Source organism: Artemia sp. Qi Xiang Cuo, chromosome 3, assembly GCF_049724085.1.
Source record: "Artemia sp. Qi Xiang Cuo chromosome 3, ASM4972408v1, whole genome shotgun sequence".
Taxonomy (NCBI): domain Eukaryota; kingdom Metazoa; phylum Arthropoda; class Branchiopoda; order Anostraca; family Artemiidae; genus Artemia; species Artemia sp. Qi Xiang Cuo.
The window spans coordinates 93629089-93651103 of NC_142796.1; the positions used below are offsets into that span (position 1 = coordinate 93629089).

The 22015-nt window shown below is 36.4% G+C and overlaps 1 protein-coding gene across 1 annotated transcript in view; it reads left to right on the forward strand.

Annotated features, from left to right (window-relative positions):
- Positions 1–588: 588 nt before the first annotated feature.
- Positions 589–22015, forward strand: part of LOC148954764 (motile sperm domain-containing protein 1-like) — a 33867-nt gene continuing 12440 nt past the window's right edge. Inside the window, exons 1-2 of the mRNA XM_089086736.1 lie at positions 589–727; positions 16091–16254. Of these exons, the coding sequence (XP_088942862.1) occupies positions 589–727; positions 16091–16254 (303 nt within the window). The remainder of the gene's footprint in view (positions 728–16090; positions 16255–22015) is intronic.

A 22015-nucleotide genomic window follows, 5' to 3' on the forward strand; every position in this document is an offset into this window, starting at 1 on the left:
AGTAGCTCTGTAGCCCACAGAGTGAAGCAAAAAGAAAAGGGCTAAATAGTACTAACTGAATAGCCTGCCTGCTGTGAATTAGAAGAAGAATGAGCTTTAAGTCAAACGGCAGGAGCTTTAAGTCAAATATTTTACGTAACTAACTTTGCAAACGTGGTTCAATTGTAGCGTTTTGATACAATTAATATGATATATTTTAACATTTTATGTTACAGTCTAAAATTTACGTTATAATAAAAAATATATTAGTTGTACTTGCTAGGTATTTTTTTTTAAACTGTTGAACTCCTCCAGTTATCTCCTTGAGTTTCATTAAAAAAGGGGTTTTCTTCAAATTCAAACGATATAAAAAAAAAAGAGTGCTCAAAATTGGTTTCTGAGATAAAAATATATGATTAAACGACAGTACTGGTTCCCATTTTTTTTCTAGTATTTTTGTCTGTGACACAGAAACTGATGTGATCATTATGATTGTGCCACACAAATCTTTCGTAGTGCAATTTATTTGGAAAAGCGACCCTTTTTTTAACTGCCGACAACGCTAATGGAACTAAATTCATTGTCAACGCTGCGAAACAAGCTGCGAAGATGAATAAAACTCCTGTGGATGATAAACTTCCTGTATTTGTGTTTCCCCATATTTTAAATTTTTACCTTGATAATCCTAAAAGTTTGAAGCAAGTTTTGACTATCTATAATCCCTATGATAGTGCGATTCTGTTCAAAGGTGTGTAGGCCTAATAAATCAAACTTAACTGTGCTATATAAATGTTTGACCTAGCCTATGTTTAAGGTATGGCTACTTGTAAGAAAAGAATCAGGCAGGAAAAAGAAGAAAAATAAATGTTTGGATTTTCTAATTATTTCTCCACTGAAAGATGAAATTACTATAGGCCATACTGGTCCTTCCAAATACAAGTAGCCTACTATTTTCTTAATTTGAGAAATAGTCAAATTAGGCTTAAGTTAGGCTACAAAAATTAATGCAAACTACCAAATCTAGCCTTGTTCTATATTTTCCCTTTTTGTGGGGGGGGGGGGCTTAATGAACATCATAGATTTTACAGCTCTTCTAGGCTATAGCCTAATAGCCTACTACTACTTATAACTTGATACAGCACCAAGATACCTCAGGCCAATGCATGCATATAGCTACACATGCATATTGTTCCTCCTCTATCATAACCTCTTCAAAGCCTCCCTCTTTACACCCTCTCAAGAAGTTCTCATTTCAATTAAAAGTCTGCTTATGAAATCCTCCCATGCCATTTAGGGACAACCTGTTTTTTGTTTGGCCCTAGAAAAATGACCAACAAGGATGATCTTTGGCAATCTCTCATCCTTTATCCACAGAATGTATCCTGGCCATCTCAACCTTTCTCTCATTATAGACCTAGAAAGCAGTATTAAGCTACATTTTTGTACAGCTTATGTTTAAGATACAGTCAGTCACTAGGTTTCCCAAAGCAATCTATAGCCTAGGAAATTTCTATAGAAAAAATTAGCATATTGTCCTCTCTTTTGTTTGGAGTCCCCATGCCTCACAACCACACTTGACTGCTGCCATCACTATAGCTTCCAATGTTCTAATTTTTGGTTTTCAGACTTATTTTCCTGACTTGGCTATTCTACTTTTAACATCTTCACTGCACCCACTATCTTTAATAATTACACCACCCAAGTGAATCAGTGTACTTGATTGATCTTCTTCTTACCCAACATCACCTTCACTTATTCCTAGTCTTAGCAACTTAGTTTTCTCAACCCAATTGGATCTGTGCTATGCTATTGCCTTTGCTGTGCTCCTTAGGACAAAGTCTATATAAGTAGGTATAAGCTACAATCCAGCTTAACCCCTGATTTGATGCAAAACCAGCCACTAACCTCATTTCCTACCTTAACTGCAACAATATTATTCATGTACATAGCACTAATCACTTTTGTGTATTTATCTGGTATACCATAAAAGGATAGGACCTTTGCTAAAGCTATTTTATCAACTGAATTAAATGCTTGCTCATAATCTATAAAACCAAAGACTAAAGAGGTTTGATGACTTGGTTTGAGGTTTGATGGCACTTTTGAATTATTAATCTGAGACTGAAAATTTAGTCAATGTATCCTCTTCTCCAAACATAACTGTTCTTCTCTTTAAACTTAATCTACAGCATCTTTAAGTTTAAAAAGTATCATCATACTGAGCAATTTGCTTCCTGTAGAAACCAAGCTAATGTCTCTATAATTACCACTCTTAGGCCTACTCTTATCACCTTTATTACTGAGGAGTTTATTTAGATTTAGTTTGCTAGGTACTTCCCCTTTTAAAATTGCTAGGTACTTCCCCTTTTTGAAAAATCATATTCATAATTTTCAGTTAGATATCTCTACCTTCAAAACCACCATATTAAAAAAAACTCATTTACCACACTATCAGCACCTATGCCCTATTATTTTTTTAATCTTTTAGTAATGTATCTTTATCTTCACATCCAAAGTGCCACAATCTCTTTTATTCTTTTCTAAATCTTTTCCTATAACTCTCTTCCACTTTCCGGATCTTCAGTAATCTTATCCTCACACCTCCTTAATTCACATTTTAATGCTTCTTTACTTTCTTTACATTCCTCTTATTTTCAGATAATCTATCACTCAAATAATTCTTACACAAGCCCCTGCTCCTCTCTATTAAACATAGAGCTTTTTTGTTAATATTCCAAACTTTAATTCTAACTTTCTTCCCTAAAAAAGTCATCAGTGACTTCACAAGGTATTTTCCTAAAGTTATTGCACCCATATTCTACATTGTCAAATTTTAAGCTCTTCAGTTTAATATCCTACTATTCCTGGAAAGTTTTTCTTGAATTCTCATCTTAGTGTCTACCAACATCACAACCTCCTGGAAGGTAGTTACCCTTGCTGTGTCATTTACTAGGCTATAATTTCCTTGAGGGTGCCACTCCTCAAGGTCACCCTTCACCACTGTTAGCATTCATGGTGTTGGTTAGGAAAATTTGAGGAATATCTACCCACTATGAGACCATGCAAGCAGGATTTCCATGTCAGGAATAGGGATGGAGAAAAGAAATCATGAAAGAGCAGAGACCCCAAACCATCTCATAGTACCAGAACAGCTCTAACCTTTTATATCCAGCCTATCCTTTTTCATAGGAAACATTGCAATAGCAAAAACGTAGGCTAGCATCATTTCAATCCCCAGTAGATGCTGTGTCTAAATGTAATATTTGCTTCCCTGAAATTATGACCCTAATAGTCCCAGAGGTGTTAGTCCACAGTTTGGCCTCCTTATAAAGAAACTCTAATAAACAACTTAAAGAAAATACTAAAATACATATTTATATAATTCCTAAAAACATTTCACTTTATTTTAACAAAAATCGCCCCCACTCCCCCCATAATGTCCAAATATATATAGCCAAAATTATATATATCCAATGCAGTTCTCTGTTTCTTGATGTCATAAATATTGCTTCTTTGCCATTAAATCTATTTTGAACAAAAGAGAGGCATATGGCAAAATGCATAGAACATATATACTTTGGGCTATATATCTGCACATTATGGGGGTAAGGGTATAGTAAAGTGAAGCACTTTTAGGAATGTTATAAGTAAGTGTTTTATAATTTTTTTTCAGAATTTTATAAGAGTTTCCTTTTGAGTAGGCCTATTTGTAGACTAATACCATCCCAGATGTAGTCTTAAATCAAGGTATCAGTTTAGTAATCCCATCCTCCATCAGAAAACACTACAGAATTCTGGAATGTTCTTTAAGAACATTCTTAAGTACTTACTTATATCATTTCCCAAGTACTGACTACTTTACTTGATCCACAATCTTGATTTCAGTAAATTTTGTTGGATGGGAGAAAAAAAAACGTTTTGTTGATCAATTTCATTAGCAACTATTTGTCAACAGATATTTGCTGTTGTAACCTAAGTTTTTCTGTGGATATGGCAGATATATTTTGTGCAGGTGCTGACATGTGTTGATATATATTGTGAAAAGTGAGTTGAAGTGATATTACTAATGTTCCCAAAAATGCAGAATGTATTGATTAGGTCAGTTCAGAAGTGAAGACTAGGCATGTGTAGTTTATGTATTTGCTGGAGATATGATAGTCATGTCAGGTATGAATTTATTCCAGTTTGTTGAAGAGCCTTTTTGAGCAAGTTCCATAGATAATCAGGCCATACTCAATTACTGGTATAATGTTCTCAGTGAAGAGTTTAAGGAGGGGTCTATCAATACTGCCCCAAGCTGTACCACATAGTTTTTGCACAAGTCTCATTTTTTCTATCCATGATTGTATGATATGGCCAATGTGAGGGTTAAAGGTAAGGCTGTTGTCCAGGATTGTTCCAAGATATTTAGTTTAATAGAATAGAATTATAATTTATAAATCTTCTCACAGCATGGTTGCCAAATTTGAATTTTACATATATATATATACATATATATACATATACATATATATATATATATATATATATATATATATATATATATATATATATATATATATATATATATATTCATGGCTATACCTAATTTTCATGGCTATTATACAGTTCAACAAAAATCAGAACAAAACTCTTGTGATATCTTCCATTTTAGCAGGGATTGGAGTCAGTTTGGGGACCTGGGGATGGGGATGATGGAATGTAATCAGGGAACAGACAGGGTCTTGGTACTGAAACAAAGGCACAGGGGGTTCCTTCTCTCAGTTATAGTTGCGTTGGTAGTTGAGATTAAAAATCCCTAGGGTAATTGGTTGTACCTCTACTTTTTGTCTATGATGGAAATATATGATCATTAATTTAAGGACAGATATTGGTAGTTTTATTCTGATAGAAAAACTTTGGAGGTCATTTATGATAATTTGGAGTTTATTTTCGGCTTCAGAAAATTGTTTTTCCTATTGTCCATAGTTTTCCATTTACTTTAACTTTGAAAATTCTATTCACAGTCTAAAAATTTATGAATAAGTTTTCTAATCAGTTGAGGGAATCTTAATTGCATGTAGTCTTCTCCTAGTATATCTTTTAGTGCATTGCCATATGCCCCTTCTAAATCAATCAGCACAGTACCCAACATTTGTCAATTCAAGGTCTTTTGTGCCTCTGTAACATGTTTCATAATGATGTCTATAGTTGAATGGTAAGCTCTGAATCCAGCTTGAGTTTTAGACATGAACTCCTCTTTATGCAAAAATGAAGCATACACAAAATAATTTCTAAAGTTGTCAGTGCACATCAATGGATGAAGTGGCATATACCAATTACAAGATTAAGTCTGACTGTCTGTTCACTTGGCCTTGAGTTCATGCACATCTAAACATGCAATGTTTTGTATCTCAAACACAATAGCAAATCATTTAGTAAATTAAATGTTTAGTAAAACAAATACAATAGCTTGGAGTTTATTTACGACTCCAGCAAATGTTTTTTTATTGTCCATGCTCCAATGTCATCTGCAAAAATTCCATGTGGTAAATGAACTTTAACGCTGTCATATATAATATGAATAATAAACAGCCAAACACAGCTCCCTGTCGGAGTCCCTTTTTAACAGGTCTTGGGGTTGATAGTTTTCCATTTAGTTTAACTTTGGAAGTTCTATTGTCTAGAAAATTATGAATAAATTGTCTAATTGGCTTAGAGAATCTTAATGCCTGAAGTCTCTCCCCTAGTATATCTTTTTGTGAATTGTCATATGCTCCTTCTAAATCAATCAGCACAGCACTCAGTATTAATCCATTGAAGGTTTTCTGTTTATTTGTAACAAGTTTCATAATGATGTCTATAGTTGAATGGTAAGTTCTGAATCCAGCTTGATTTTTTGGCATGTTATTGGTCTCTATATACGACTAGATACAATTGTACACCATTTTCTAAACAGCTTCCCAAGGGTTGGTAAACATGCTATGGGCCTGTATGACTTTGGTTCATCTTTGGGGTTTCCTGGTTTGGCTACAAAGTGTTGTAATTGCTTGTTTCCATTGCTGGGGGAATACTCCTTGTGATCTATACACAATATAGACAAAAGAATTTGCTTACTATATTTCTTCTTTTTTAGATTTTGTCCATCATTTGTTGGTTTTGATTTGTTCACACTTGTGCCATCTATCACCCTTTTCTTGTAGCATCTTCAAAATATACAAAGGCAGGATTGGTTTATTTTTGTAAAACAGTCTGCTAGTAAATATTACCTTAATTAATTAATACCTTAATTCGTACTTCAGAGCGAAATAAGGTCCATGCTGGATCTGTTCTGCTCTGCATCAATTATGTTAATTTGGAATGTCACTGTGAAATGGGCTCAGTGATGTTGCATTAGTTGGCAGCTGAGAGGGATGGACTGTCCCATTTATATTTCCATGACTTGTTGTTCCATTCTTTGTCAAGTCTTGACTTGAAGGAGGCACTAGTGGGTGCAGTCACGGTTTTTTCTTGGAGTTTTTTTTAGTTGTTGGAAATACGCTTGGTAAAAAAGTTTTGGCGTATTCTGGTCTTTGCTTTGCTAGCTTCTGTGAGTATATTGGTGCATATCAATCTCTATATTCTTCCAGGGTTAGCCCAAGTGTTAGCATTACAGTGCAGTAACTCGTCTTGGATAGAAACAGTTGAAATTTGATAAGAAATTGCAGTGCAACTTGGTCTGCCAAAATCATATTTGGGAAAATCTTTCAGAGTATCAGTGAACCCAAAAAAGTAATTTAGTGCTATTGCTAATACTGCTTGATTGCTTTTTCCTATTTTTCCTAATGATGAGAAAAAATTCAACATTACCATAAAAATAAACAAGTTGGGTTTTTTAATGTTCTAATGTAAATAATAATCTTGTGAATTTTGCAGGAATTGATTTTCAAACTATTCATCACGAAACTGTTTTGCATTTGAAGTCCAATTGGTTGAGGTTAGGTTAAAGTTAGCAACTGATAGAAACTTAGAACTAAGCCAAGAAACACTAACATTATTTCATTATTAGATATAGACATTTCCATGACACTAGGACTTAAGTAAACCACTGCAACTCTAAAAGAACTTTTGGACCCAAGCAACTTCACATCAACAACTAAACATTCACTGACGCTTGAGGTCATCAACTTCCATATACTTCAACAATCTATGAACATAAATGAAAATTCAATACTTATAGTTGCTATTTATTGTGAGGTAAAAATCACACTTGTTGGAAATATGCCTCTGGTTGTTGAAAGTTCTAAGGTAAAATTATTCTTTAATAAAAAAATATGGGTGTTTTGGCTGGTATTAGGGCTTAAAATTCATCAATTTTCAGAGATAAATAGCCTATGTCTGTGTAATGAACCAACAAGTCACTCCACTATTTCCCCACCAAAAGGCTTCACTTTTGAAACCCTCAGTACTGCTTTCCCATTTCCAATAACCTGTTTTGGCTGCTGCTTCCATTTTAATAAGTTATTTTTGCAAATTTTTTTAATTTTTCTTGTGTGGTTGTTTGGTCATGAAAGAAACCAAAACTTGGAAATATAGCCCTTATACTTGACAGATCATTTTGCCAGGAAAAAAGAAGCAGCATTCTGTTCCACAGGGCTGCAAAATATTTGTTTATTGAATCAAAATTTTACATGTTTCACTACACCAAGGGATACAGGGGACATAGATTTAACAGGACAGTTTAGTAGGATGAATTTGTTTAAAAATTCCATGTTCTTTGTGATTAATTAAAAAAACTTTCCGAAAAATAAGTTTTTCAAAGAAAAGTAAAGGCCATTTTAAACTTAAGCTCAGCAGATACAAATACCTTTTAAAATTCAGACTCAAAACGACCAGAAATTACTACTAAAGAATAAATGAAATCCAAAACAAAGAGGAATTAAATAAACACTGATAGCAAAAACATACAGCAAGTAATTATATAAATAAGTAAACAGATCTAAAGGCAAGTAATGCTTAAATTTAATATGAAAATCAAGTTTACAACGAAAAAAAGAATTTTCCTATTGAAGCATAAATGAAACTTTAAACGAACATAAATTAAATAAACAATCAATGCAAACAAACATACAATATATATTAATGTAAATTAATAAATAAATCTTAAAACAAGTAAAAACTTAAATTGAAAATGCAAATCAAGCTTGAAACAAACAAAAATCACCACAAACAAGAGTTTGGGTATGACCTCCTTCTCTCACTGTAAAAGTCTAAAACCTACTGCGTCATTGGCTTGACTTACTTGACTTAAGGCTCCTGCCGAGAGTTTGGCGTAGAGAACGATGAGACTAGGCGCCTCAAGGTTGACCTATCGCTTGCCAGTCTCGCAGCTTCTTCCACCAGGATGTGGGCTTGGGTGAGGAATTCATTGGCTTTTTCTTTCCACCTAGTGGGTGGGCGTCCTCAGGGTCGCTTCCATCCGTGTAGGGTGGGGTCGAAGTTGAATGCTACCCATGCTGGGGCGTCGCGTGGCATGCGAAGGTTGTGGCCGTGCCACCGAACAGTAAGCTGGACGAGCTGCGTCGAGAAAGGAGTTTGAGCGGTACGTGACAGGAGAGTCTGGTTGCTAACGAAGTTAGTCCAGTGAAGTCTTTCCATTCTTTGGAGATGTTTCGTCTGTGCGACCTCGATGGCACTGAAGATAGATTATGTAGCTGGCCATGTTTCCGCTCCATACAGAAGGACGCTGCTGACTGACGCATTATAAATGCGCATTTTGGTAGAGTGGTTAATATTTGGCTTTCGCCAGATGCTGCTAAGCCTCCCACCAACTGCTGAAGCTTTAGCAATTCGAGATGTATGCTTTTTTGTGATCAAGCCATCATTCAACAGAATAGATCCCAGGTAAGTGAAGTCTTCAACCACATCAACTCGGTTGCTTCCAATGTTGACTTCCTTTACAGTAGAACGGGATGTAGGGGGCTCAAGGAGCATAACTTTGCTTTCCTGCCAGTTGATCTTCAATCCAACTCTCAAGGCTTCTTCTGATAGAACCTGGTGAAATTCGATTAACTCTTTGACGGTGTTCGCAATTAGTGCTATGTCGTTGATGAATTCAGAATCAGAAAGTAGTCAGCCTCCGAACTGAAGGCGATTCGTTGTGCTGGTCATAACATGGTCTATGACGCAGTTGAAAAGCTCGGGAGCAGTGGGACTGCGTCCTCCATTGACTTGCACGCAGCTTTCCATATCCTCATACAGCTTTTCAAAAAGTGAGCAATATTTCTTGGGTAGGCCCGTAGTTCTTAGTATCAGCCAAAGTGAACGGTGATCAACAGAATCGAAGGCAGCCTTAAAGTCCACGAATGCGATGTATGCTTTTTGGTGGATCTCTCGCGTCTTCTCGATCGACTGGCGCATAGTAAACATTTGCTCCGTCGTCGACGTGCCGGGCATGAATCCGGCTTGCTGGGCTCTTCTCTTTCAACGCGAAAAGGTGGAACACCTGTCCAGGAGTGACATGGCGAAGAGTTTACCAGGAACGGAGAGAAGCGTGATCCCACGATAGTTGGAGCAGATTTGACGGCTGCCCTTACGTTTCCAGAGCGTTAATATGATGCCAGCACGCCACTCATTCGGTATGCTTTCCGTCGTCCATACAGCTGAGAAGATTAGCTGGAGCCACAGAATCATCGCTGCACCCCCGTACTTGAGGAGTTCTTCAGAAATACCACAGACGCCGGGGGCTCAATTATTATTTAACCGTTTTACAGCATTTTGGATCTCATAGGTGGTAAATGGTTGCGATACGAGGTCGGAAGTAGTCTCGAGTGTGGTCATGGCTGCTTGAATCAGATTTGGGTCGGGATGAGCAACTGCCTCGGCATTCAGAAGCGTTGAGAAGTGACTGCTCCAGGCAGAGAGTTGGCCTGCATCATCATCCGGCATGCTTCCGTCAGACAAAACACGGTTCACGGTGGAAGTCTTCCCTTCCGTCAGCTCGCGGAGGTGTTTGTACAGAGAGCAGGTGTCTCCTTTTCTTGAGGCATCTTCAAGATCGCTGGCTTTCTTGTCGACACAGGTCTTCCTATCACTGTGCAGTAGGCTATTGCGCAGGCCGTTGAGTCATCTGTACTCTGGCATATTCTTTGCTAAGCGGGCCTTCTGGTGCAGCTCGATTACATACAGAGTCTCCTGGGATATCCAGGGTTTATTCTTGTGTCTGCTGTGGCCAATGGTACTGCCAGCAGAATCGAGTATGTTCTCTTTGAAAGACTTCCATGCTACTTCAGGGTCGTCCAGATCTTGGAGGCAGCTAGCCGGTTAGAGATATCGAGAGCATACTTCTGTTGAATCTCAGAAGTAGCCAGACTACTCAGATCGAGATTGGGGGGCCGTCTTTCTTGTCGTTGCGCTCTCAGGCGTAGCCTCAGCGTGGCGACTACCATCCTATGATCTGTGTTTCCAAGCTCAGCCGACCTATAAGTGCGGCAATTTGTTATTGACGAGCGCCAGCGACCCGAGATCATAACATAATCGATCATCTTCTTTGTCTGGTCGTCGTTACCATACCAAGTATATTTGTTTATATCTCGTCTCTGAAAGAGCGTGTTTGATATGACCAGATTATGCATATTGCAGAGCTGGAGGAGTTTTTTTCCGTTGTCATTCAGTGAATCTGGAGTCACAGGGCTGAGAACACTTCTCCACACGCCCTCCCTGTCATTTACCGTCGCGTTAAGGTCTCCGTGACGATGACGTGGGGTGGGACTCTAGACAGGGTCGCCGAGAGCTCCGCATAGAACTAATCCTTCACTTCCGCAGGACTCGGATTGGTGTGAGCATAGCATACAATAATTTTCCACTTTCCATGCTTGTGCTGGAGCTGAGCCATCAGTATTCTATCTGAAATTTGTTTATAGGAGAGAAGGCATCTCTTGGCTCTGGCGTTCAGCGCGAGGCCTACACCATTTGTCTTGCTTTTTGGGTCACCAGACCAGATCAGGCGATATCCTTCACCAATATCCTTGGACTCTCTTCCGACATGGCGGTTTTCCGTTAGACCAACCACAGCTATATTGAAGCGTTTTAGCTCATAGGCAAGCATTGATTCAGCTCCAGGAAAGTTGCGTGTGAGTACGTTCCAGGTGGTGAGTCGTATTCCCCCTTCGTCAATAAGGTTCATTCGATGGTCTGAAATCGGTCCAGGGACATGCTGGGGTCGTGGAAGGTAAAGGGGTGTAGGTCATCCGAGGCAGTATCATCGTTTTTCGTTGCCGTAAAATTTCGGGTGGAGGGTTGCAGGCCCAACCAACCCTAGGCCTGGGATATAATTAGAGCCAGGACTTGCCTAGATACTGAGAGTCCCTGGGGTGGGCTCCACCCACCTCATCAGGTTGAGGCTGCCCATTAACATGGAGCGTTTAGTTAGGCACTTGATCAGCAGACTCCATATCCAGAGGCACTTGATCAGCAGACATAGTCTGCCTCATTCCGGACGAACTCCATCCGCCTCCTGCGTCATTGGCGCTTTACTGAAAACTATATGCGTCTTGAACAGTCTTGGAAAGTATAAACAACATCAAATTGAATATTTGATCTATAATGATATTAATTGTTGAAAGATCATTTGATGATCAAAAGAGATTGGAGGGCACCTAGCCTCCCCCTCCACGCCCTTTTTTCCTCAAACCCATCCGATAAGAACTTTGAGATAGTTTTTTTAAAATAGTTCAAAGACCAATCTAACGAAAACTCAGGGGTCAACACAGCCCCCCAGGGCCCGAGGGCAGGTGTTGTAATTTATGCCCTGGGGTAATATATGGTTCTTATTGAAGGGATGCTCGTAAAAAATTCAGAGATGGCTCATTTGATTGGAAATTAAAAGTTTTAGTTAAGTTTTTTAGAGTCAAAAGAGATCGGAGGGCAACTCTATGGGTCTTAGGGAAGGGGAGGGCATCCCTTCCGTAAGACCCATATATGCCCCCAGGGCACAACTTACAACCCCTGCCCCCGGGCCCTGGTGGGTTGTGTCAACACCGGAGTTTTTGTTATATGGTCTTTGAACTATTTTCAACAAAATAGCTATCTTAAAATTTTTATTGGATGCATTTGGGGGGGGGGGAAGCTGGTTACCCTCCGATATATTTTGACGCTTAAAAAAGTGAAAAAGAACTTTCAATTTCCAATCAAATGAGCCCTCTCTGAAGTTTATACGAGCATTCCTTCCATAAGAACCATATATACCCCCAGGGCGCAACTTATAACTTTTGCCCATGAAGACTGGGGAGGGAATGTCTTGCTCAAACATATAATTTCCAGAAATTTCAACTACGTTGAACAAAATGGCTACATCAAAATTTTGATTGGATGTGTTTGGGGAATTGGTGGGCGTGGAAGGGGTGTCAGTTGCCTTGGAATCACTTTCGACTATTAAAAAGGAACTAGCCATTTAAATTTCCAGTCGAATGAGCCCTTTCTGAAGTTTCTAGGACAACGTTTTCAATACAAAACCTTATATACCCCCAGGGCAAAACTTACAACCCTTGCCCTGAGGGCTGTGAGGGGGTTATCATCCTCAAAGACCTAAGTTCCAGAATTCAAAACTGCGTTTAATAAAATGGCTGTCTCAAAATTTTGATTGGATGTGTTTGGGGAAAAGGTGGGCGTGAGAGGGTGGTTAGTTGCCCTCAAATCACTTTTGACTATTAAAAAGGTCACTAGCCCTTTGAATTTCAAATCAAATGAGTCTTTTTTGAAGTTTCTACGACTACGCCTTCTATAAAAACCCCAAAACCCCAGGGTATAATCTAAAACCCTTGCCTTGAGGGTTGTGGGGGAGTGTCCTTCTCAAAAACACATTTTCTATCTAGAAATCAACTATGCTGAACAAAATGGCTATCTCTAAATTTTGATTGGATGTGTTTGGGGGAACGATGGGCGTGGTCGGGGGGCTAGTTGCCCTCCAATCACTTTCGACTATTAAAAAGGGCAATAGCCCTTTTAATTTCAAATCGAATGAGCCTTTTTTGAAGTTTCGACGACAACGCTTTCTATAAAAACCTTATATGCCCCCAGGGCATATCTTAAAACCCTTGCCCTTAAGGTTGTGCGGGAGTGTCCTCCTCAAAAACATATTTTCTATCTGGAAATCAACTATGCTGAACAAAATGACTATCTCAAAATTTCGATTGGATGTGTTTGGGGAAATGATGGGCGTTGGGGAGGGGGCTAGTTGCCCTCCAATCACTTTTAACTATTAAAAAAGGCACTAGCCCTTTGAATTTCCAATCGAATGAGCCTGTTTTGAAGTTTCTACGACACCGCCTTCTATAAAAACCTTATATGCCCCCAGGGTATAACTTAAAGCCCTTGCCCGGGGGGTTGTGGGAGAGTGTCCTCCTCAAAGCATTTTCTATCTGGAAATCGACTAAGCTGAATAATGTGGCTATCTCAAAATTCTGATTGGATGTGTTTGGGGGAATGATTGGTGTGGGCGGGGGGGCTGTTGCCCTCCAATCACTTTCGACTATTAAAAAGGGCACTAGAACTCTCGATTTCCAATCGAATGAGCCCTCTGAAGTTTCTACGACGACCCCTTCCATATGAAGTCCCTCTGGAAAAAAAAAAAATAATAATAAATAATACATCATTGGAGGCGTATGACCTTTACTAAGTCAACGCGTTGCCTCTGATTTGCTGTTTCTCTGACATGGAACTTTATCTTTGGCAAATCTAACCTTAATAAGATTTTGTTTTGCTTTATGTCAAATTTGTCTAGACTATTTGTCAGAAGACAGCTTTCTGCTGATGTTTTGCTCAAGTTTTTAGCTCACATTATTCAATTCAGTTTTGATACAGGTTGCAGTGGGTATTTTTATGTCCTTAACTGAAATTTTTTTTGGCTGAATGTGTCTCAACACTGGTTCATCTGTCACTAAAAGGTTTTAGCAGCTTATTGAAATTGTTCTGAACCCTTTCTATAATGTTAATAAATAATATTTTTTTATCTTGTTTTTAATAATATTCTTTATTGTTGGTGTCACATCAACTATTTTGATTGACTTCAGCCTGTTCAGCCTGTTATCAGGACAATACCACACCAAACCATGGTGACATGTCATCTTTCTAAATAAGCAATATCTTGGTTCAATCATTTCAGTGCATAAACTGGCATTGAAATATCTTGGCGAAAAACTTCTCAGCAAATGGTGAATGTAAGACAACTGGAGGACATGACTTGGAATATCTTGGAAGATCAGAGGTTGTAGGGGTGGGGGGGGGGGTGCATTGTCAGAAAACCAACCATGACACTTGGAGAGCATAAAATGAGGAATATAATGGTGCTACTGTTATGTGTTTCCTTTATATATGCTCAAACACTACAATTTGTCAGTGTGGATAATAATGGAAGAAAACATGGTAATTTGAAAAATAGAAACATGCTGCATATTCTTTATTTTGATTTTGTTTATGAAATATACAACAGGAGAGGGTAGACCTGTATAATAGCATCAATTAGGAGGGTTGATAGGCTTGCAACCCCCCCCTCGAGTAGGTTTTAAAATTACCTTTTTGATGTATTTTAATTGAGAAACAAAAGACACTGGGGTAGAAATCCAGTGGATTTTAAAAAATTACCTTTTTTGATGTATTTTAATTGAGAAACGACTATTTTTGTTTTTTTGTAACAAATATTAACAGTCGTGAGCTCTCTGTAAATGTTAATAGCATAGAAACTAGCACCCTACTTCGCAGCGTCATCAGTTTTTGTGTATTTTTCTTCAAATTTGTCAAGAAGGTTTTCCAACAATGATTTGATTTGTTAGAGGAATTCTTGAATAATATTAGCCCACGATTTTTATTAGCTCACAGAAACACAATTTTTATTCGAAGGGCGCAAAAACAACTTATCTAGTACCGATCATTATAAGATTGCTCAATAAAAGTAATCAAAGGAAAACTCTAGAAGCCAGGAACAAACGTTTCTGTCTAGAACTCAGGGAACAAACGTTTTCTCAGTAAAGTGAGGAAAAATCTGTTCATTATTTAGATTTTTTAAAATCTTCCAAGGTACCAAAAATTTACCATGATTTTGAAAATGAAATCTGATTGTTTGATTTGGGCTATTGGAAACTTAAACAATTACATATATGTTACAAAAATAAGAACAATTCAGAATAAAGATATGTAATTTGTAGTCTTTGGTAGTATTGGGTGACAAATTAAAAACAAATTGTGGGTAAAAAATCAACAAAAAGCAAATTGCAAAGAGAAATTCAAACAGCAACTAAGCAGAAAATTGGTAAAAATGTTTTAAAGTATAAAGGATAGTGGAAATGAGATATTACTTGTTTTTACCAGAAACAAGGCTAACATTCTGCAGGTTTAACTGAGGAAGCCTCTAACTCGGAAATAAACAAATCGTAAAAAAGTAAAGAAATAAAATATATTTCAATTTATTATTATTTTAATTTCTTATAATTATTACGTCTTAAGTCTGTAAATTTATTCACTAACTTCAGGGTTGATTGTTTTATCTTTTCCCATGCTATACTGTTTTGAGATGTGCCATTGGCAAAATCCTATACATTTATTGTTGGTAAATTGGTAATTGTGGTAAGATTTGGTAATTGTGTGGTAATTGATGGTAAGATGTGGTAATTGTGTTAAGTATTGGTAAGATTTTTTATTGTGGCAATGTACATGCTGACTAAAAAAGAAATGACAAAAAATGATTCTAAGCAGAAAATGGAACAAAAATATACCAAAAGTTTAGTGTACTGTCTAAATCCACAGAGTAGCAATGTTTTACTTATTTTGAAAGATTATACGCTAAAAGAAAGTCTTTTGGTTTTCGGGAAGGGGGGGGGGGTAATAAGCCATCTTAAGCCGGATCTGACAGTTTTGGGCTTTTAGCAACAAGATTTTTTGTTGATATATTAGAAAAATTCATTTTCAGATTGTTATTTTATTTATTTCTCAACAAAGTCTGACTATTAATCCGATCTCCTCTACTTGGTCTGATGAATTTTTCAGGGCTTTGCAAGGAGTTACTTTACCTCCTTTTGGGCAGTGGGTCTTCTTTGACCATTTAAAGTATCCTTTTTCCAGAGCCATACTTGTTCACTTTTTTTTTGTAGCTTTTTTTTAGTTTTAAGCACAGCCCCTAGAAAATATGCTGTTGTTGATCCAGAAGGTCAAATAAAACCCAAGTCTTGTGTTGATATTGTTGTCAGACATGTGGCACCATCTTTAACATCATGCAACATTGAGGACAAATTCCGGATTCAGATAACCGAGTTTAGGAATTCAACAGTAAGTTATATACATAACTACAGCATGAGGCTTATAATTTAATTTGATGAGAATATGATATTTGAAATGCTTGTTTAAATATAAATAAAGTATGACCCATACTTCCAAATTTTTACAAAAGTTACAAAAAGTTCACTGAAAAGATAAAAATGCACAAATTATGAATAAACATGAGACTTAAGTCATGAAAAGGTTAAATATATATACATATAGATATATTGTATCTATGTAGACTGTATATCTTATATATATACACACACATATATATATATATATATATATATATATATATATATATATATATATATATATATATATATATCTATGTGTGTGTGTGTGTGTGTGTGTGTGTGTATTTGGTGCACACTTTTCTGTATGTACTCAAAAATGAGCACAACTAATCTAATTAGAAAACTGAAAACATATCCAGAATAATTTTTGGACCATGAGAATGTAAATAGGCATTGGAATCCAAAAATTATGATCTACAAGAAAAAAAAACAGAAACTTGATTTCATAATTAAACCATACAGGGATCTAGGACAGCAGTTCCCAACCGATTTTGGGCCATGCCCCATCTAGGTATTTCTTAAATCTTGATGCCCCCCTTGTGATACTGTTCAAAATTTTACGCATATTCATCTAAAAAAGAAGCTTAAAAGGCCATTACCTTGGTATTTTTTTCCGAGTTGTCCTATAGGCATGTTTTATATTAATGAAACTTTTTACCTGTATAAAACACCTTTTGTACAATGCATGGTGTCATTGCAATGCTATGATGTAAATTTTTTGCTCTTTAAATGCATATGAATATGACGTCATTCCCATGAATTTTTTTCAATAATTAATGCTCTGGAGTATAGTTAGCCAAAGGATGCACGTCTGCATATGGTGTACCAATATATTCCCATGCCCCAGCAGTGGGGCCCGTGCCCCATCTTGTGAATCAAGTTGTCCAATCTGAACATCATTATAATGCCCAAGCATCGTCGGAATGAAGTGAGGGAACGTTTGTATATACATAGATATCGTCTATGTTCTTTGTAGTTGCCCCTTTTTTTGGGCAACCTAGTAAAGAACGAGTCCCAGCCCATAGTAACCTAAAATTTAAAAAAGTGTTTTGAAAAAATTCTAGCAAGGAGCAGTTACCATTTAAATGTGATTCAGGAATGGTAACAATTATTCCAATTAAAGTTGATGGTAAAAGCTCGTTGCAAAAGTAAGTTTGTGGGAATTTTGAAGAAATGCCTGAAACCTCTCGAAAGGATGTTGAACCAAAATGAAAACCATACCATTGGAATTGCAGTAGCCAAAAAGCCTGTTTAGGAATGTTACAGTCTCACATCTTGAGCAGCAAGGAAAATCACTTTTTCACATGTGATACAGCACTCTGTGCCCTTTTTTTCATTCTTGATTTGTTTTTTTTTCTTCTTGCTAGCAGGGCACTGAGACATCATACAGAGATGCTTAAGGGTTCACTTGAAAGGGAATTGTTATATCTAGTGCCCCTTGCAAGTTACAAAACATAATATTAAAATGAAATACAATTTTTGACAAAAACTGCATCTTCATATACAAGATATAAGTAATAAAAGGTAAAACAACTAAGAATAAAATTTTTTTTTTGAATATCCCAGCATCATCACTTAAAGAAAGTTCACCAAGACTAAAAAACATACACAAAACAAGGCAATTCATTGAGATAAAAACAAATCAGGAACATATTATTAATGCTATTTTTATTTGTTGGCAGCTAACCTAAAAGGTCTTTTTGATACAAGTTCATTGGTATTAACTATTGATTTTGCAATTTAATATGTTAAATAATTTCTAATTAAATTATTGTATAATGCGTTGAGTGAATATTCTCCCAAATTTTTATTTAAAGAAGTGTTATTATTTAACTTAAGTTTAATTTCTATTGCCTCTCAATTAACTTGTTTAATACCCAAATCATTACTAATGAGGGTGGTGTTTTCAAAAAGTATTGCATGATTAGGGTTTTCGAAAATAACGCTCCTTTTTGCCAAATCAAAAGAACTAGAAACACTATTAGAATATAAAGCCTTTGCTACATTATCCTTGTGTTATTGAAGGAGTTTTTCCAATTTTTGGCGGGTTCTACCAACATAATAATTGCCAGTAGGTATTTGATATACCCCTCTTTGACCAGTAATCGAAGTCTTATCTTTACTAGAGTTAAGGAAATTCATGATTTTTTGATGACTTGTAAAAACTACATACTGTAGATATTGTAAAAACTACATACTGTAGAAATTCATGATTTTTTGATGACTTGTAAAAACTACATACTGTAGATATTGTAAAAACTACATACTGTAGAAATTCATGATTTTTTGATGACTTGTAAAAACTACATACTGTAGATATTGTTGCGTGTACAAGTTTTTTGTTTAATTTTCGTGGTAATGTTTGGTATGTATGGAAGGTAGATTACTTTTGCAGCTTTCTTAAAAAATTCATATAAGGGATCTTTGATTTAAGAGAATTGCTGTTTAGCCTATGGCTAATTGTATTATTAATAAAAAGAATGGGTAAACCTTTTCTAAAAAGCATATCTGATAAAATTTCAGGATTACAAAATTAAAGCAATGGAAATTTAAATATAAATAATTTCACACTAAAAAAGAGTAAAGATAATTAAACTTTATTTTAAATATGGATGGTCGGAATGCAGAGATATTAATTGCATCATTTCACTGATGGATATCCTTCTACTGGACAGTAATTGACTTGATGAAACGTTTTCAAGAACATTGTTCTGTTGCGATATTTTGTTTTTATTCCTTTTTTTTAATTTATTCCTTATTTCAAGTTTTTCATGGTTTAGATCCCTCCCTCCTCAATGATGAGGACACCATGTTGTATATATTTGTTTTATATGTTTTATATGCTATATGTTTTTACTTTTATAACTTTAATAAATCAAATAATATTAACATTTTGGTTACTAAATATCAGTATATGTATATTAAGCCGACAATGCACATTCATTTGTATTTTTTCAGTAAAGTGCAAATTTTGTTCTGGCCTTGGGAAGGCATAGGGGTTTTGCGCCCAACTTATGTTAATTTCTGCTCGTTTTGAGTTTGACTCGGTTATTTATTGTAATTTCTGTTCGTTTTAAGTTTCATTTATTTATCGATGCTGATTTGTGGTAGTTTCACGCTTGGTAGATTATTTGATTTTATTTTTGCTCATTTTTTGTTTAATGGAGTTCTTTACTTTTCTTTGAAAACTTATTTTGTGAAAAAAGTTTTTTTAATTCATTTCTGTTCGTTTTATATTGACATAGTCTTTTCAGGAAAAAAGAAAATAATACTTTAAATCTTTTCGTTTTTTAAGACTATAGTTTTTACTGCTATTTGTATGCTTGAGAATTTTTTTAATTTTTAACAACAAATACCCTTTTAAAAACCTGGACACAAATAGTAGTGTTTAAATTAGTTTCATATCTCCTCTAGTTGACCTGAACTGGAAAACTTGATACCATTCGCAAAAAAATCTGTTTACTTTCTTTGATAGCTTGGATTTGGTTAAATTTTAAGTCGTTCTTGGGATACTGCTGAGATGCCTTATTGGGAAATAGCATTATCACAGTGCATTTTGATTTAACCTTAAGGCAAGATTTAGTTTTTAAACATAATGGGCAAATGGGTGGGTGGGACTGGAAGGGGGATTAGTTGCCTTCAAATTAATTTTGACTATTAAAAAGTGCATCAGCCCTTTCTATTTTTAATCGAATGAGCCCCTTTTAAAGTTCTTACGACAACTCCTTCGTTCCGAAGTGCCTTATTCTAAACAACAACAAAAAATAATACACTACACCCACGTCGATATTTAAAATAAAAATACCAAGCCTTCCAACACTTTCGATTATTTAAAAGGGCATTATGCCTTTCGATTTCCAATCGAATGAGCCCTTTTGGAAACGACAACGCTTTCTATAAACACCTTATATGCCCTTAGGGTATAAATTACAACCCTTACCCTAAGGTCCGTTAGGGTGGTTGTCATCCTCTAAGACCGAATTTCCAGAACTTTCTACTATGTTGAACAAAATGGGTATCTGAAAATTTTGATTGGATGTATTTGGAGGAGTGGTGGGCGTGAGAGGGGGGTTAATTACTATCCAATCACTTTCGACTGTTGAAAACGGCAATTTCAATTTCCAATCAAATGAGCACTTTTTGAAATTTCTACAACAACTTTCTATATAAACTTTATATGCCCCCAGGGCATAACTTACAACCCTAGCACTGAGGGCTCTGATGGGGTTATCATCCTAAAAGACCTAATTTTAAGAACTTTCAACTATGTTCAACAAAATGGCTATCTCTAAACTTTGATTGAATGTTTTTGGGGAAATGGTGGGCGTAAGAGGGGGGTTAATTACTCTCCACTCACTTTCGACTATTGAAAAGGGAAATTTCAATTTCCAATCAAATGAGCTCTTTTTGAAATTTCTATAACAACTTTCTATATAAACTTCATATGCCCCCAGGGCATAACTTACAACCCTTGCACTGAGGGCTCTGATGGGGTTATCGTCCTAAAAGACCTAATTTTAAGAACTTTCAACTACGTTGAACAAAATGGATATCTCTAAACTTTGATTGAATGTTTTTGGGGAAATGGTGGGCGTAAGAGGGGGGTTAATTACTCTCCACTCACTTTCGACTATTAAAAAGGGCAATTTGAATTTCCAATCAAATGAGCTTTTTTTGAAATTTCTAGAACAAATTTCTATATAAACTTTATATGCCCCCAGGGCATAACTTACAACCCTTGCACTGAGGGCTCTGATGGGGTTATCGTCCTAAAAGACCTAATTTCAAGAACTTTTAACTACGTTGAACAAAATGGATATCTCAAATTTTGATTAGATGTGTTTGGGAAAATGGTAGGCGTAAGAGGGGCATTAGTCACTCTCCAATCACTTTCAACTATTAAAATAAGCACTAGCCCTTTCAATTTCCAATTGAATGAGCCCTTTTGTTTTCTACGCTTCCAATAAAAACCTTATATGCCCCCAGGGCATAACTTACAACCCTTGCTCTGAGGGCTGTGGGGGGGGGGGTTGTCTTCCTTAAAGACCTAATTTCACAAACTTTCAACTACGTTGAACAAAATGGCTATATAAAATATTGATTGGATGTGTTTGAAGAAAAGATAGGCGTGAGAGGGGGGTTAGTTGCCCTCAAATCACTTTCGACTATTAAAAAGGGCACTAGCCCTTTGAATTTCCAATCGAATGAGCCCTTTTTCATCCTAAAAGACCTAATTTCCAGAATGTTCAACTACGTGGAACAAAAGGGATATCTCAAAGTTTTGATTGGATGTGTTCGGGAAAATGGTGGGCGTGAGAGGGGCGTTAGTCGCTGTCCAATCACTTTGAACTATTAAAAAGGCACTAGCCCTTTGAATTTCCAATTGAACGAGCCCGTTTGAAGTTTCTACGACAACGCTTTCCACAAAAACTTTATATGCCCCCAGGGCATAATTTATAACCCTTGCCGTGAAGGCTCTGGGGGGAGGGGTTGTCATCCTTAAAGACCTAATTTCTAAAACTTTTGACTACGTTGAATAAAATGGCTATCTAAAAATTTTAATTGGATGTGTTTGGGGAAAAGATGGACGTGAGAGGGGGATTAGTTACCCTCAAAACACTTTCGAATATTAAAAAGGGTACTAGCCCTTTGAATTTCAAATCGAATGAGCCCTTTTTCAAGTTTCTACG